Source organism: Trichomycterus rosablanca, chromosome 14 (assembly GCF_030014385.1).
Source record: "Trichomycterus rosablanca isolate fTriRos1 chromosome 14, fTriRos1.hap1, whole genome shotgun sequence".
NCBI lineage: Eukaryota > Metazoa > Chordata > Actinopteri > Siluriformes > Trichomycteridae > Trichomycterus > Trichomycterus rosablanca.
In genome coordinates, this window is record NC_086001.1 from 31322579 (window position 1) to 31336687 (window position 14109).

A 14109-nucleotide genomic window follows, 5' to 3' on the forward strand; every position below is an offset into this window, starting at 1 on the left:
TGTCAGCACCAGTACCAGGGTGTGTCATGGTATGAGGTGTGTCAGTACCAGGGTGTGTCACACACACACTTATACCTAGGGTACCCCATTATCCCCAGGACATGGGGAGAACATGCAAACTTCACCCGGGAATCGAAACCAGTCGTACCTCCACACAAACCAAAACACTCAATCTGTAAAAGAAAGATACGTGCATGAAAGTGATGAGGTTCTAAAATTTTCTAATGTTGCGCTCACTATTAAAAGTTAAAAGTATTGGGGTGTACCAGTACTAGGGTGTGTCATGGTATGGGGTGTGTCAGTACCAGTACCAGGGTGTGTCATGGAATGGGGTGTGTCAGTACAAGTACCAGGGTGTGTCATGGTATGGGGTGTGTCAGTACCAGGGTGTGTCATGGTATGGGGTATGTCAGTACCAGGGTGTGTCATGGTATGGGGTGTGTCAGTACCAGTACCAGGGTGTGTCATGGTATGGGGTGTGTCAGTACCAGTACCAGGGTGTGTCATGGTATGGGGTGTGTCAGTACAAGTACCAGGGTGTGTCATGGTATGGGGGTGTGTCAGTACCAGTACCAGGGTGTGTCATGGTATGGGGTGTGTCAGTACCAGTACCAGGGTGTGTCATGGTATGGGGGTGTGTCAGTAACAGTACCAGGGTGTGTCATGGTATGAGGGTGTGTCAGTACCAGTACCAGGGTGTGTCATGGTATGGGGTGTGTCAGTACCAGTACCAGGGTGTGTCATGGTATGGGGGTGTGTCAGTACCAGTACCAGGGTGTGTCATGGTATGGGGGTTTGTCAGTAACAGTACCAGGGTGTGTCATGGTATGGGGTGTGTCAGTACCAGTACCAGGGTGTGTCATGGTATGGGGGTGTGTCAGTACCAGGGTGTATCATGGTATGGGGGTGTGTCAGTACCAGGGTGTGTCATGGTATGGGGGTGTGCCAGTCCCAGGGTGTGTCATGGTATGGTGGTGTGTCAATACGAGGGTGTGTCATGGTATGGGGGTGTGTCAATACGAGGGTGTGTCATGGTATGGGGGTGTGTCAGTACCAGGGTGTATCATGGTATGGGGGTGTGTCAGTTCCAGGGTGTGTTATGGAATGGGGGTGTGTCAGTACCAGGGTGTGTCATGGTATGGGGGTGTGTCAATACGAGGGTGTGTCATGGTATGGGTGTGTGTCAGTACCAGTACCAGGGTGTGTCATCGTATGGGGGTGTGTCAGTACCAGGGTGTGTCATGGTATGGGGGTGTGTCAATACGAGGGTGTGTCATGGTATGGGGGTGTCATGGTATGAGGTGTGTCAGTACCAGGGTGTGTCACACACACACTTATACCTAGGGTACCCCATTATCCCCAGAACATGGGGAGAACATGCAAACTTCACCCGGTAATCGAACCCAGGACCCTCCAGAAGCCGTCCCACAGTGGAAATCAAGTCAGTATATGTGCAGTGACATGAATCCAGTCATGCCCATATATGGTAAAGGTAAATTCACTCTGCTCCCTCGGAACGCTGTGACATCACAATGTGGACCTGTGCTCTTCAGGAGCAGCATTTAGATTTTCTCCTCATTTACGATGGCTGCTTCTCTGAGACAGAGGTTTCTGCGTGTGCTGTGTTGCGGGGCGCCTCCCCGGGTGTCCTCCGGGGGCGACCCGGGTCACGGGGGTGGCACAGGGGCCCAGGAAGCACTCCTGATGGAGGGGTTTCTGTTTAAGAGGACCAGGAGTGTGTTTAAAACCTGGAACAGGTCTGTACACTGATGCTTATGTATCTATTAGGAATTCTATATATATATATATAAGGAATAATTATCAATATTATGTATACACAATGTTATATATATATATACACTCAATATTATATATATATATATATGATGTGTTTGATCTCTGCAGGCGGTGGTTCATCATACAAAACGATCAGCTTCTATACAAGAAGAGGTTTAAGGTAGGTCACATGACTTTACATGATCTAAATCAGCTCTCTCCTGGACTCTGTGAAATACCCATAATGCACCGCAGTCTTACGCCCCTCATAATTGAGGTGCATCACAGCAGAGGTCGACTTCTGTGCCGGGATGCGCCCCTAATCGCCCCTGTTGTGTTTAAGTCTGGGATGATTTCACCGGCGTTTATATCATCGACTGTATAAATAAGAAGGTTTTATGTTCTATTCCCCCAGCGTGACTTCACGGTGCTGGCGGAAGACCTGCAGCTCTGTTCGGTCCAGAGCTGCAAGGACGCCGGGCGGCGCTTCTGCTTCCGGGTGGTCACGCCCACAAGGTAAGTCCAGATCTATAATCATCAGAGATAGACAGACAGACAGACAGACAGATGATCAATAGACAGACAGACATGGTCAATAGACAGATAGATAGGCAGACGGACAGATAGACAGACAGATAGATGATCAGTAGACAGACACACATATTAGACAAATAGATAGTCAGACAGACAGATAGAAAGACAGACAGGCAGATAGATGATCAATAGACAGACAATAGATAGATAGACAAGATTATTGATAGACAGACAGATAGATGATCAATAGACAGATAGACAGATGATCACGAAGCAGACAGACATGCTAGATAGACATATGGATAGACAAACAAATATTAGACAGACAAATGGATAGTCAGACAGAAAGATAGATGATCAATAGACAGACATACAGATTATCAATAAACAGACAGACAGATGCTAGATAGACAGATAGACAAGAAGACAGATTATAGATGAATAGATAATCAATAGACAGACAATTGATAGACAGGATGATTGAAAGAAAAATAGATAGACAGACTGCAAGATAGATGATCAATAGACATACAGACAGATGATCAATAAGCAGACAGACAGATAGATGCTAGATAGACAGATAGACAAAAAGATAGATTATAGATAAATAGATAACTGATAGACAGACAGATAGATGATCAATAGACAGATCAATAGACATACTATTTATTTATGTGTCTATCCATCTGTCTGTCTGAATGTCTGTCTATCTATCTGTTTATCTATCTACTCAATCTGTCTATCTGTCTGCATCCTATATAATCTGTATCAATCACCGTGTGTGTACAGGAGCTGTACGTTCCAGGCCGACTGTGAGGCAGGTAGACGGGCGTGGATCAGCGCCATTCAGAACCTGACTGAGAGAGAAGAAGGAACAGTCGAGAGCGAGGTGAATTATCATCACCACTATACTCCGGGAGGGGAGGGGTTCGGTTCTCGTCTCTGTAACACCAGTTTAATGTGTCTGAATCAGAAGGGGTACGAGGACGATTCGAAATCAGGCTCCAGTGAGACGTTATTGGACAGGGAGATTCAGTTGGAGGACTCACAGGAACCGCGGGCGTCTTCTGAAGCTCCAGGTAACCTTAACACCACCACATTCGAGTCCCACACTATTGAACTCTAGTGACTATATATTTAACCCTTGGGGTTCGTAGGTGGGATCAGTTCTAGAGAAATCGTCTGTGATGCTCCCAATAACAAGGGTGAGTACGCCGAACCTTTATTTGGACCCTTATTTTTGGTCCACATGACACATGAAGCATCATTGGTGATACTTGGGTTAAAGATGCTGAAGAAGAACCCACTGAAGGAGACCCCGGTAAAGGAGAAACTGATAAAGGAGAAACCACTAAAGGAGAACCCACTGAAGGAGACCCCGCTAAAGAAGAAACTGCTAAAGGAGAACCCACTGAAGGAGACCCCACTAAAGAAGAAACTGCTAAAGGAGAACCCACTGAAGGAGAACCCGCTAAAGAAGAAACTGCTAAAGGAGAACCCACGGAAGGAGACCCCGCTAAAGAAGAAACTGCTAAAGGACAACCCGCTGAAGGAGAACCCACTGAAAGAGAACCCGGTGAAGGAGAAACCGCTAAAGGAGAAACCGCCGATGGAGGACGTGAAGAGGAGAAGACGACCGACACGAACCCGGACAGCTTTGAGAGCCGATACACCGTCGGAGAGCTGCTGGGAAAGGGAGGCTGCGGTTCGGTCTACGAAGGCGTCCGTAAGGTGGACGGGAACCAGGTGAGTGTCAGTTTGTTGTGTTGATCCTCCCCTGGGTCCTCCTATGGCTCCAGATACCTGTGATGACCTTCCAGGACCTTATAGGTTCACGGAGACTTCCGAGTAACACCCTGGCCCCCTGAATTCCCTTTGTTCCCAATCTATGGATCCTCCCCAGGATCCTCCCTACAACCTACCGGGACATTATTGAGACAAACCCGGGATGCACACTAAGAAGGTCTGAGTCCCTGGTGATACCGGATACCACAGGATGCCTTCGGATGTCTCGTGGAGTCCACGTGTCGGCGGTCCGAGTTACTCCTGAAGAAGGTCTTGTTTTGTGATCTGGCTTCCCAGACTTGAACCCTGTGGAGCGCCTCGAGCAAGTGCAGTCAGCACGGCTCCAGACACCCGTGGAGACCTACCAGGACCTTATCAAGTCTCTCCCAACCCTTGTATTAAAAATCTACTAATGATCATTTACTTGTGTGTTTAGGTTGCCATCAAATACGTGGTGAAGGATGAGCACCTCAGATTTACCAGGATTGTAAGTGACTTTACCTTTCAGATGAAGTAAATACCGTATAGACTGGATACACATTAAATCATTTGACCTTGTCTCTTCTACCATCAGCCCGGCGAGACAGAGTTGCTCCCCGTCGAGGTGGCCCTGATGCGCATGGTGTCCAGGCCACCCATCAGCCCGTACGTGCTGAAGCTCCTGGAGTGGTTCGACACGCCCGAGCGCTGCGTCCTGATTCTGGAGCGCCCTGTCCCCTGCGTAGACCTCTACCAGCTGATGCTCGAGAAGGGCAGGCTGAGGATGCCATTCGCCCGGCACGTCATGCGGCGGGTTGTCCTGGCGGTGCTCCACTGCCGCGACCGCGGGGTCCTGCACAGGGACATTAAGCTCCAGAACATCCTTCTGAACACAGAGACGCTGGAGGTGAAGCTGATAGACTTCGGATGCGGCGACCTGTTGAAGGATACTCCGTACTACACGTATTCAGGTAACTGTGCACCAACTTTGGGTACTTTGGTTTGGACTTTGGGTACGAGTTTGTCTTCTTTGTTCATGTAGGCACGTGGGTATACTCGCCACCCGAGTGGATAACCAAGAAGAAGTACTATGGCTGCCCTGCGACAGTCTGGAGTCTGGGCGTACTGCTGTTTTTCTTGGTTTGTGGATGCCTGCCATTTCGGTCTAAGAAGGAGATCACCAAAGGGCATCTAGTGTTCAAATCTGGTGTGTCTCATGGTAAGGAAATATATACATTAAGACCTGCACATACGCTGACCAGGCATAACATTATGACCACTGACAGGTGAAGTGACTCAAGGAGTGAATCGTGATGGATAGATGACTGGGTCAGAGCATCTCCAAATCTGCAGCTCTTGTGGGGTGGTCCAGGGAGGGTAGAGTGGTAAACCAGTGACAGGGTCATGGGCAGCCAAGGCTCGCTGATGCATCTGTGGCCCCCAATCCGGCAGAAGAGCTCCTGTAGCTCAAAGGTAGCAGCAGACCAGTCAGGATGCCCATGGTGACCCCTGTCCACGTCGCTCACCTGGGGGAACACATGGCACCAGGATGCACTATGGGAAGAAGTTCTGCCAACATTCTGCTGGGAAACTTTGGGTTGGGTCACTCTGACACGTAGCTCCTACCTAAGCATTTGAGGACCACATCCACCCTTCCATGGATTCTCCAGATCTCGATTCAACCGAGCGTCCGTGAGATGTGCTGGACAAACAAGTCCATGGAGGCCACATTATCAGGAAGGTGGTCATAATGTTATGCCTGATCAGTGTATCTTCTTCAGATCTAAACACCGTATAATTTGAATCTGCATTGTCGCACTCGCCAGCCTGCTGCCATCTGATCGAACAATGCCTCAAGAAGAAGCCCAGCAAGCGCCTCACCCTCGGGCAGATCCTCCTGCACGGGTGGTTCCATGAGTAGCCTGAAGACTAGGTCCAGACGGTGTAGATCTTTACACTCGTACTGGCGGCTGCAAAAAAGAGGGTAACATGACAGAAAAACACGTATCAAATAATTCAAGCGATGTACGAATGATTTAATAACGTCTTGGGCGTTTCTCTCCTAGGATCTGCGAGTCTTCCAGCGAAGGTACGACTGGCTGATACAGATGCTGGAGAATCGGACTAATCGGATGTGGGCCGAAGTGGAGCTGACACAGATCGGGGTGAGTTTGACTCAGTCTGAACCTGGCACTATATTTACTACTATATGTGTCGACTGCCGGATGCCACCCATGCGGTTACCCATAGCGACTACGCCATCAGTCAGAACCACATTCCTACCATTCTAATAGACAATCTACTTTTCTTCTACTCACAGATCCAACATGTCAACTTTATGGACATCGTCTTTGAGCTGGTGCTGCTTCTGGGAAGAGCGAGGATGCATCAAATTATTTCAGTAAGAGAGTCTGTGCTCTATAGAGTCTAGAATTAATCTGTTCTGCACTACAAGTGTAGTCAAACACACCCATGAGGCTTTTCTTACATTGTTTAGTTGACGCTGTACCAGAGACGAAGGCTCTTTCTGGACCGGCTGATTGCTCTCATCTATTCGTGTGTTACGCCCAGAAGGACTGAACGGCAGTACACGGAGCGTTATTTATTCCATCTTCAGGTGTGTGTTCTTTACACCACAAATGATCTCGAAAAAAACTGTCTGCTAGTAATCTGTTATTTATTCTTTTTCTCTCTCTCAGACTGAGATGCTGAGCTTCCTGGATGAAATCTTCACTCTGGACGAGTCTTTGTACGCAAAACCTGAAGCCCTGGCTGCTGCACTGGAGACGCTTTTATGGCGGAGCCTCCGACGGTTTCATGAAAGGCTGGAAACAGAGGATATCTAAAGGCCAACCCTGATTAGAACCTTTATTTAACTGTCAGGGATGCAGGTCTGGTGGTTGACGTGTTTTTCATGTGTGTTCACAGTTTGTATACCTGTGGAGGTGCGTCAGGACCCAAGACATGGGAGACGTGTGAAGATACCACCGATGTGGAAGCGTGTATTGGATTTCTGATAGACAACGCCCGTATGACTTTGTGGACCAGATCCAGATGTGTAAAAAGCTGATGTTCTGTAAAAATTTAATAAAAAAAGAAGGAACTGTGATTCATTCATTCTCTGGTGTCTTTATTCTCTAAAAGAAAAGATTTCCAATTATTTCACTGATTGCTATAAAAAGTTGGGACAGAGGCAGAATAAGAGTGGAAGGTTTATAGAAGATTGAAGTTACAGTTGCTTTCCATGCTGCTCTTTATTTTGAGGGAATCTGAGTTGTGAGATGTGGGAACAAACTGGGAACTGGAATGTGGACACAATACAGAGGAAGTAAAGGTGTCCAGATATTTGAGGAAAAGAGGCTCTACATGGCAAAGGAACCAATTTACTGCTCCTATTTTATACTTACACTTACCCCAGTTCTAGTAATTGAGAGTTAAGGGCCTCACTCAGGGACCCAACAGAGACAATCCACCAATGGTGTGGCTTGAACCTGCAACCTTTTGATTGCTAGCCCAGTACCTTAACCACTAATACCAAGTTCACACTACACGACTGTGTTCAGATCTCTGTTCAGTTAACACTACACAGTGGACAGTGAGTGTAGAAACAAGGAGGTGGTTTTATTGTTATGAATGATCAGTGTAGTCTATTTAGTTCTACAATTACTGACTGTAGTCCACCTGGTCAATGGTCACATTGAAAAACAAAGCAAGTATTATTTAGGTGGTGGATCATTCTCAGCACTGCAGTGACACTGACATGGTGTGTTAGTGTGGAACAATTTACAATAGTGTGAAAGAATAAAGAAAATGAAGTAATTAAAAGTGAGTGAGGTAAAACTGTAATCAGGTAGTATAGAGAAGTCTGTACGGTTTACCTCAGCTGCCTCAGGACACGTCTCAATTTGTTCATGCTTTGAGTTATTTCTCCTGCTAAAAAATTAAATTGAATTAAAGTTTAGTGTAGAATTATGTAAGATCTACAGAAAATAGCTGAGCTGGCTGGTTAGCTCAGATGATTAGAGCGTGGCGCTAATAACGCCAAGGTCATGGGTTCCACACCCACTTTTGGACTTAAACTTACAAACAAGTGAACCTTCTCTAACTAGCAGGTCCTATTGACCTGAGCTTCAAACGTTGTCTCTGACAAGTGTGAGATCTTTTTAATGCCCCTCTCATTCAGGTCAGAAACATGCCATTATTTCAATTAGCCAAACTTAACTGCCCTGCTGTAAAAGTTAGCAAGTCATGTGACCTGTGTGTACCGTCCAGTGAGAGTGCAGTGCACGTGTCTCTGTGGCGCAATCGGTTAGCGCATTCAGCTGTTAAACGAGAGGTTGGTGGTTCGAGCCCATCCAGGCACGAGTGCCTTTTATTGCACAACCTGCCTGTTGATCATCGGATATGAGACACAACAATGTGTAGTCCCACAGAATAGTGGAAATAAGTAACTGAAAACATCCAGTAAACAACAGTCCTACAAGCACAAACATCCACCTGATAAGTCACTGGAGACCGGCTGTACAAAGTGGAAGAACGTCCTTTTGGTTTCCGTAGATGTTAAATGAAGATACTCACCCAATGTGGTGCTCGAACCCACGACCCTGAGATTAAGAGTCTCATGCTCTACCGTCTGAGCTAGCCGGGCTTAAGCAGCAGGTCAGAATGGACAGCTCATCGATCAGACCATCAGAGAGGTGTAGGTTTAATTCACTAACATCACGACCAGATTAAGAACTAATTCACAGTTTACAAACAAACACAATTCAGAATAAGTAACAGAAACAGACACAGATGTACTGTCACTGTATTGTATTGTATTATAGTGTTAAACTGTAGCCTATTTTATTGAGATTATGCTTTAATGCTGTATTTTCTTACATGTATTTAATCCAGCACAGTGGTTAAACTGCACAACCCAACAAGTTAAAATAACCCATCATGTGTTCTGTCCAATATTTACACAGTGCTGGTTGCCAAATAACACATTTTCACCTGCATTTTGCCTTTTCTGTCCTGTATACCAAAAACCATTGCAGGTAAACGCCATTGCAGGTCTACAACATGTTACAAAAACACTTGGGACACTTTATTTTTGCTTTCTTTATCTTGCCGGTGTCACGTTGTATTGAAACTAAAATAAATAAATAAAAACTTTACAGTTTCAAAAAATAACAACAAACACAACAACAACAATTCAATAATAATGTCACAAATCTGTACCCAAGCAACAAGCTGTAATTTATCTAGCACCACTAGATGGGAACGATCTCTGTACAACATTTTGAACTTCACTTTAAAAGTCAGTTCAGTGTGTTTTACTGTAGTAAGAATAGCTCCACATGTTTTGTACGTAGTGTTTATGGTATTTAAGCTGGATGAATAGATGGAAGTTAACATGTAATCTAAGGTGACTTAAGTTTACTCGCTGCTGTTGGCTTATAAAGTTTTACTGAACAAACTGGCTCGTATTTTGGCACTGATATACCTTCCTGAATGGTGATCTGCTTGGTCGACACAACTAGCACAAGTAATCGTGGTCTACATAGTGTTGCCAACTTAGCGACTTTGTCGCTATATTTAGCGACTTTTCAGACCCCTCCAGCGACTTTTTTTCAAAAAAGCGACTAGCGACAAATCTAGCGACTTTTTCTGGTGTTATTGGAGACTTTTGGAGACTCGAACGTGAAAACACACATTGTTCTGCAGTTACTGTCCTCAAGCACAGGCGGTCAGGATCACAGTCAGTGTTGCCAGATTGGGCGGGTTTCAACCAAAATGAGCGGATTTTGTTGGAAATTGGCAGGGAAAAACACACTTTGGCAGGTGGACAAAATTTGGGCTGGTTTGTAATTATTTTGGCAGCTTAAAATATAAATAAAAAAAGGTATTGCTAAAGCAGGTGGAATATAAATAGGTCTCCCTTCTCCCTACCTTCTCCCACCACATCCAACCCGTTGTCAAAAGTTTGATTGACAGGTTATTCTTTCCAGTCCAAGACACTGTTGCCACGCCCATCAATACAGTGATTCATATGTTAGACAAGTGATTTGAGTTGAATATGAAGGTAAGCAAGTCTCATATGTACGAGAGGTTGAACTTTCATTGCTTGCAAGTATATTTTTATTTACATGCAAAGGGTTGTGTGTCCTAACAAATAATGCATTTTACAAACTTGGCAGGCTACATTAAAGACATGCAAGTAAAAAAAATTGTTCCTTTATAATGTGTAATTACTGATCTGTACATTTTAAGATATTAATTTGTAGGTCATGATGGTTTAACTGGTTTATTATTTGTGAAATGCTAAACACCATCTGCTTATCCTGTGTTTTGGGCGTTTTTTCATGCATTTTGGCTGAAAATTACTGTCGCAATCTGGCAACCCTGCCCAGAGTAGCTCAGTATTTTCTTAAAAAACAAAAACAAACCACAAATTAACAGAAGAATGTTCATTTGTAGTTCTAAACATATTTAGGGTGTTTTTTTTACCCACTTTTTGTCTTTCCCACTGTTAGAAATTCATGTGCAAAATTCAGGAGCCAGGAGACTTCCGGGTCTTCAGGAGTAGTTTATTGACACATACAGACGTATGGGCACAGCTTGTGAGACCGACAGAAAAATCTGACTAGGCAAAATCTAGGGAGACTTTATATACATTAGAAATGAGGGGAGGGTTCACAAGGAAGATAAAGAGGGGCGATCAGGGAGGGGGGTACTGGAGGGGTGTTGGTTTTATTGTGGGTAATACAGGAGACAAGGATAAGTGTGAACAAAAGGGCTTTGGGCTTTATAACACAATTAGGTGTGGGTAGACAGGATTGGGTGTGTGTGTAGGATTCAGGGAGTGGGGGTAATATGAAAGGATCAAACAGGAGGGTTCATTTCAATATGACGAGACAGGATTTAGGGGGTTTGTAGGAGACGGGAAAGGGAGTAGGTGAGGGGTGTATTTTGGTACAAAATGTAAGAAAAAGGGGGGTAATTTCTCTTACCACGATGTTATTCCTCTTCTACAGCGTCAATTACATGCAAATGCATCATATGCAAATTAGGCAATGACGTCATTTAGCGACTTCTAGCGACTTTTAGGACAGCCAATAGCTACTTTCCTTACTGAGGAGTTGGCAACACTGGGTGTACACCCCACAACTGCTAAAGTTTCTAAACCTTGAAACTCACACCGTCTCCCAAGTGAAACTTGTCATTTGCTGAGTAAATAAAGCCAAAAAGTGAATAATTAGTCATTTAAGAGCAAGTTGGCTGTTAGATGGCGCTGTAATCAATGATTTGCGATTATATTTTGGGATGGAGCAGTTACATGTGGAACACTATAACACTACTAGTGCTATTATGATATTCAGGCTGGATGAATGGATGGAAATTAACATGTGATTTAAGGTGACTCTAAACTAGCACAAGCAATTGCGATGCTCTGTTGTACTGCACATGCGCTGAATGCTACCATCCTGAAACTGCTAATGTTTCTCAATCTTGGACCTCACACCGGACCCCAAATAAAAGCAGTAAGGTCCCACTGAGATTTGAACTCAGATCACTGGACTCAGAGCCCAGAGTGCTAACCATTACACCATGAAACCCTGACACCACAAAAACTAAACGTAATGATTCTCCATTTGCTGAGTAAATAAAGCAAAAATACACAACTTCAGACTTTACTTTTACATCTCAAGTGATTTAAACTTATGTGACTAATATAATTGACTGAAATCAATTGACAAAACTGAGGACATTTAGAAGTTTTAAACACTAAATAAAAGTAATTTTAGTTAAATATTGCCACCCAAGTATCAAAATCACTACAAAACGTTCCACTGTTGGAAAATTGCACTAAGTTCAGGATGCAGTTGGCCCGTCCCTCCTTCTCACTCTGAAGCAGATGATTTGATGTTTGTGCACCTGTTCAGCAGATCACAATTCACTAATGATCACACAGAAGTCACTTGATTTTAATACTGTTTGTTTTTGAAATGAGATCCAACAAGCTCATGGTAAGGTGTCCAGATAATTTTGTCACATAGTGTATCATTATTATTGCTAAGGAGTTAATATGTGTGTCTACATCACTTCATGTATCTATACATGTCTAACATATGTATCTATTCTGTTAATATTCATAAACACACACACACACATACACAATACACACACATGCTTCCACATTCACATGTTTTTGCTGTATGTGTTATGTAGATAATATTTAGGTGATCTGGCGTATTTTTGACTCTTTTAAGTAGTTTGTATAACATATAAAATGTTGACTTCATCAAAAAGAATCGACTCCTTCAGCTTCTAACGGCTCATTGCTGAGTACTATCAACTTAGTGAATCGACTCTTTCGAGTCTATTCTTGTCTTATGACTTAAAGAACCGGATTAAAGAATCGACTCATTTGATTCATTTGAACGCGCAGACTCACTCGCTCTCCCGCTGTGAGCTTCTCAAACTGAACTGCTTCTTTCTGCACATGAGGAAGAAATCTATGTAGAGATCTCAAATAACATGAACCTGAAGGTCTGAACTTACATTGTAGAAAAGAAAAACAAGCCAGTAGCAGCAGTGTGCAAATTAAACCATTTACAGAAGGGTCATTAAGTTTGGCTAATTGAAATAATGGCATGTTTCTGACTTGAATGAGAGGGACAGTAAAAAGATCTCACACGTTTGAAGCCCAGGTCAATAGGACCTGCTAGTTAGAGAAGGATCACTTGTTTGTTAGTTTAAGTCCAAAAGTGGGTGTGGCTCGTACAGGGATCGAACCCGCAACCTTGGCGTTATTAGCACCACACTCTAACCAAATGAGCTAACCGGCCAGTTTATTAATTCTTTCTTTAGATAGAAACACATCTAAGAGGTTTTGTAGGTTCTTCTATGTGTGAGCTATCTAAACTATATATTTCTTAAAGTTCTTGACTGAGCTTAATGCCACCAACCAGTGACTGGAGCAGATACGACTCAGGTCCTGCACACAGTAAGTAGTGCTGATACACAGTACCAGCCTGCACACCAGAGGGGCTCAAAACATCAAGTTTTCACTCATTAAATTGTGAACTTTGTGGAATGAATGTAGGATTTGTTCGTGTAGATTCTGGGTTTTAGGAAGTTCAGCTACTGTTAATATTTTTCCCCAATTGAACTAAAAAGTGAATTGATGTTTTAATTGTTCATTAAGACTTCACTAGGAGTTATTACCATCAAGCAAATGTAAAGCATATTTCTATATGAAGAGCATCTGTTTCCAGATAATATACACTGAGGTTTGTCTGATCATCAGACATGGTTGTGCAATAAAAGACACTCGTCCCTGGGTGGGCTCGAACCACCAACCTTTCGGTTAACAGCCGAACGCGCTAACCGATTGCGCCACAGAGACACGTGCACAGCTAACAGCACAGCTGTTTCATTGGACGGTACACACAAAAAATCTAATCTCTTTGTATACAGGCTCACTGTGGAGGCAAACTGGTGGTTAAGTGGGCGGGTCTAAACTGATGTAGGCTGAATGAATGTACCACAATACAGTATAGTTTAGATAGTTCACACATATAAGAACCCACAAAACCTCTTAGATGTGTATTAAGAAAGTCTGAACATAAGAAATGACTAGACAGTGATGTCTGAAGTAGGCCTGAGATCTCGGATCATTAAAATAACATGAAACTGCTGCATTTCTGGTGCAATAACAAACAAACTCAGTTAGGAGCTGCTAATTTCTGTGCAGAATCTCAAATGGTTTTTGTGCTGCCATGGAGTTAGTGTAGAATTATGTACAAAGATCTAAAGAGTGAACAGATTAACTGGACGGTTAGCTCAGTTGGTTAGAGCGTAGTGCTAATAACGCCACGGTCGTGGGTTCGATCCCCGTACAGGCCACGCCAACTTTAATGATTGAAGTTAGCATGTTTGAGAGAGAGTCAGGTGAGCATGTGCTGCATGTCAGGACTTTCTAACCTGAGTAATTTGACCACTGAAAGTAAGAATACCACCCTGTTCTTCTGCCATCTTTAATTCTGG

At 43.9% G+C, this 14109-nt stretch overlaps 2 protein-coding genes, 1 non-coding gene and 1 pseudogene across 3 annotated transcripts in view; 2 read left to right on the plus strand and 2 right to left on the minus strand.

Annotated features, from left to right (window-relative positions):
• LOC134326292 (zinc finger protein 850-like) overlaps positions 1 to 14109 on the plus strand; it is a 321599-nt gene that overhangs the window by 208559 nt on the left and 98931 nt on the right. The window lies entirely within an intron of this gene.
• The window catches only part of LOC134327051 (zinc finger protein 850-like), a 77533-nt pseudogene that overhangs the window by 53240 nt on the left and 10184 nt on the right, over positions 1 to 14109 (minus strand).
• Positions 4518 to 7176, plus strand: LOC134326017 (serine/threonine-protein kinase pim-3-like). Its single transcript, XM_063008208.1, has 8 exons — positions 4518 to 4582; positions 4670 to 5045; positions 5117 to 5293; positions 5901 to 6058; positions 6141 to 6239; positions 6395 to 6475; positions 6572 to 6691; positions 6774 to 7176. The coding sequence occupies exons 2-4, from the start codon at positions 4709 to 4711 to the stop codon at positions 5993 to 5995; spliced, it is 609 nt and encodes a 202-aa protein (XP_062864278.1). The 5' UTR covers positions 4518 to 4582; positions 4670 to 4708; the 3' UTR covers positions 5996 to 6058; positions 6141 to 6239; positions 6395 to 6475; positions 6572 to 6691; positions 6774 to 7176.
• trnan-guu (transfer RNA asparagine (anticodon GUU)) lies at positions 13395 to 13468 on the minus strand. Its single transcript has one exon. It is a non-coding gene; the product is annotated as a tRNA-Asn (tRNA).

Bases quoted from the DNA above. Each gene is read 5' to 3' on its own strand.
- LOC134326017 (XM_063008208.1), top strand. From the start codon at position 4,709: ATGCGCATGGTGTCCAGGCCACCCATCAGCCCGTACGTGCTGAAGCTC. The intron at 5,046-5,116 runs GTAACTGTGCAC...TTGTTCATGTAG, and splicing joins TCCGTACTACACGTATTCAG to GCACGTGGGTATACTCGCCA. The intron at 5,294-5,900 runs GTAAGGAAATAT...CGCACTCGCCAG, and splicing joins CAAATCTGGTGTGTCTCATG to CCTGCTGCCATCTGATCGAA.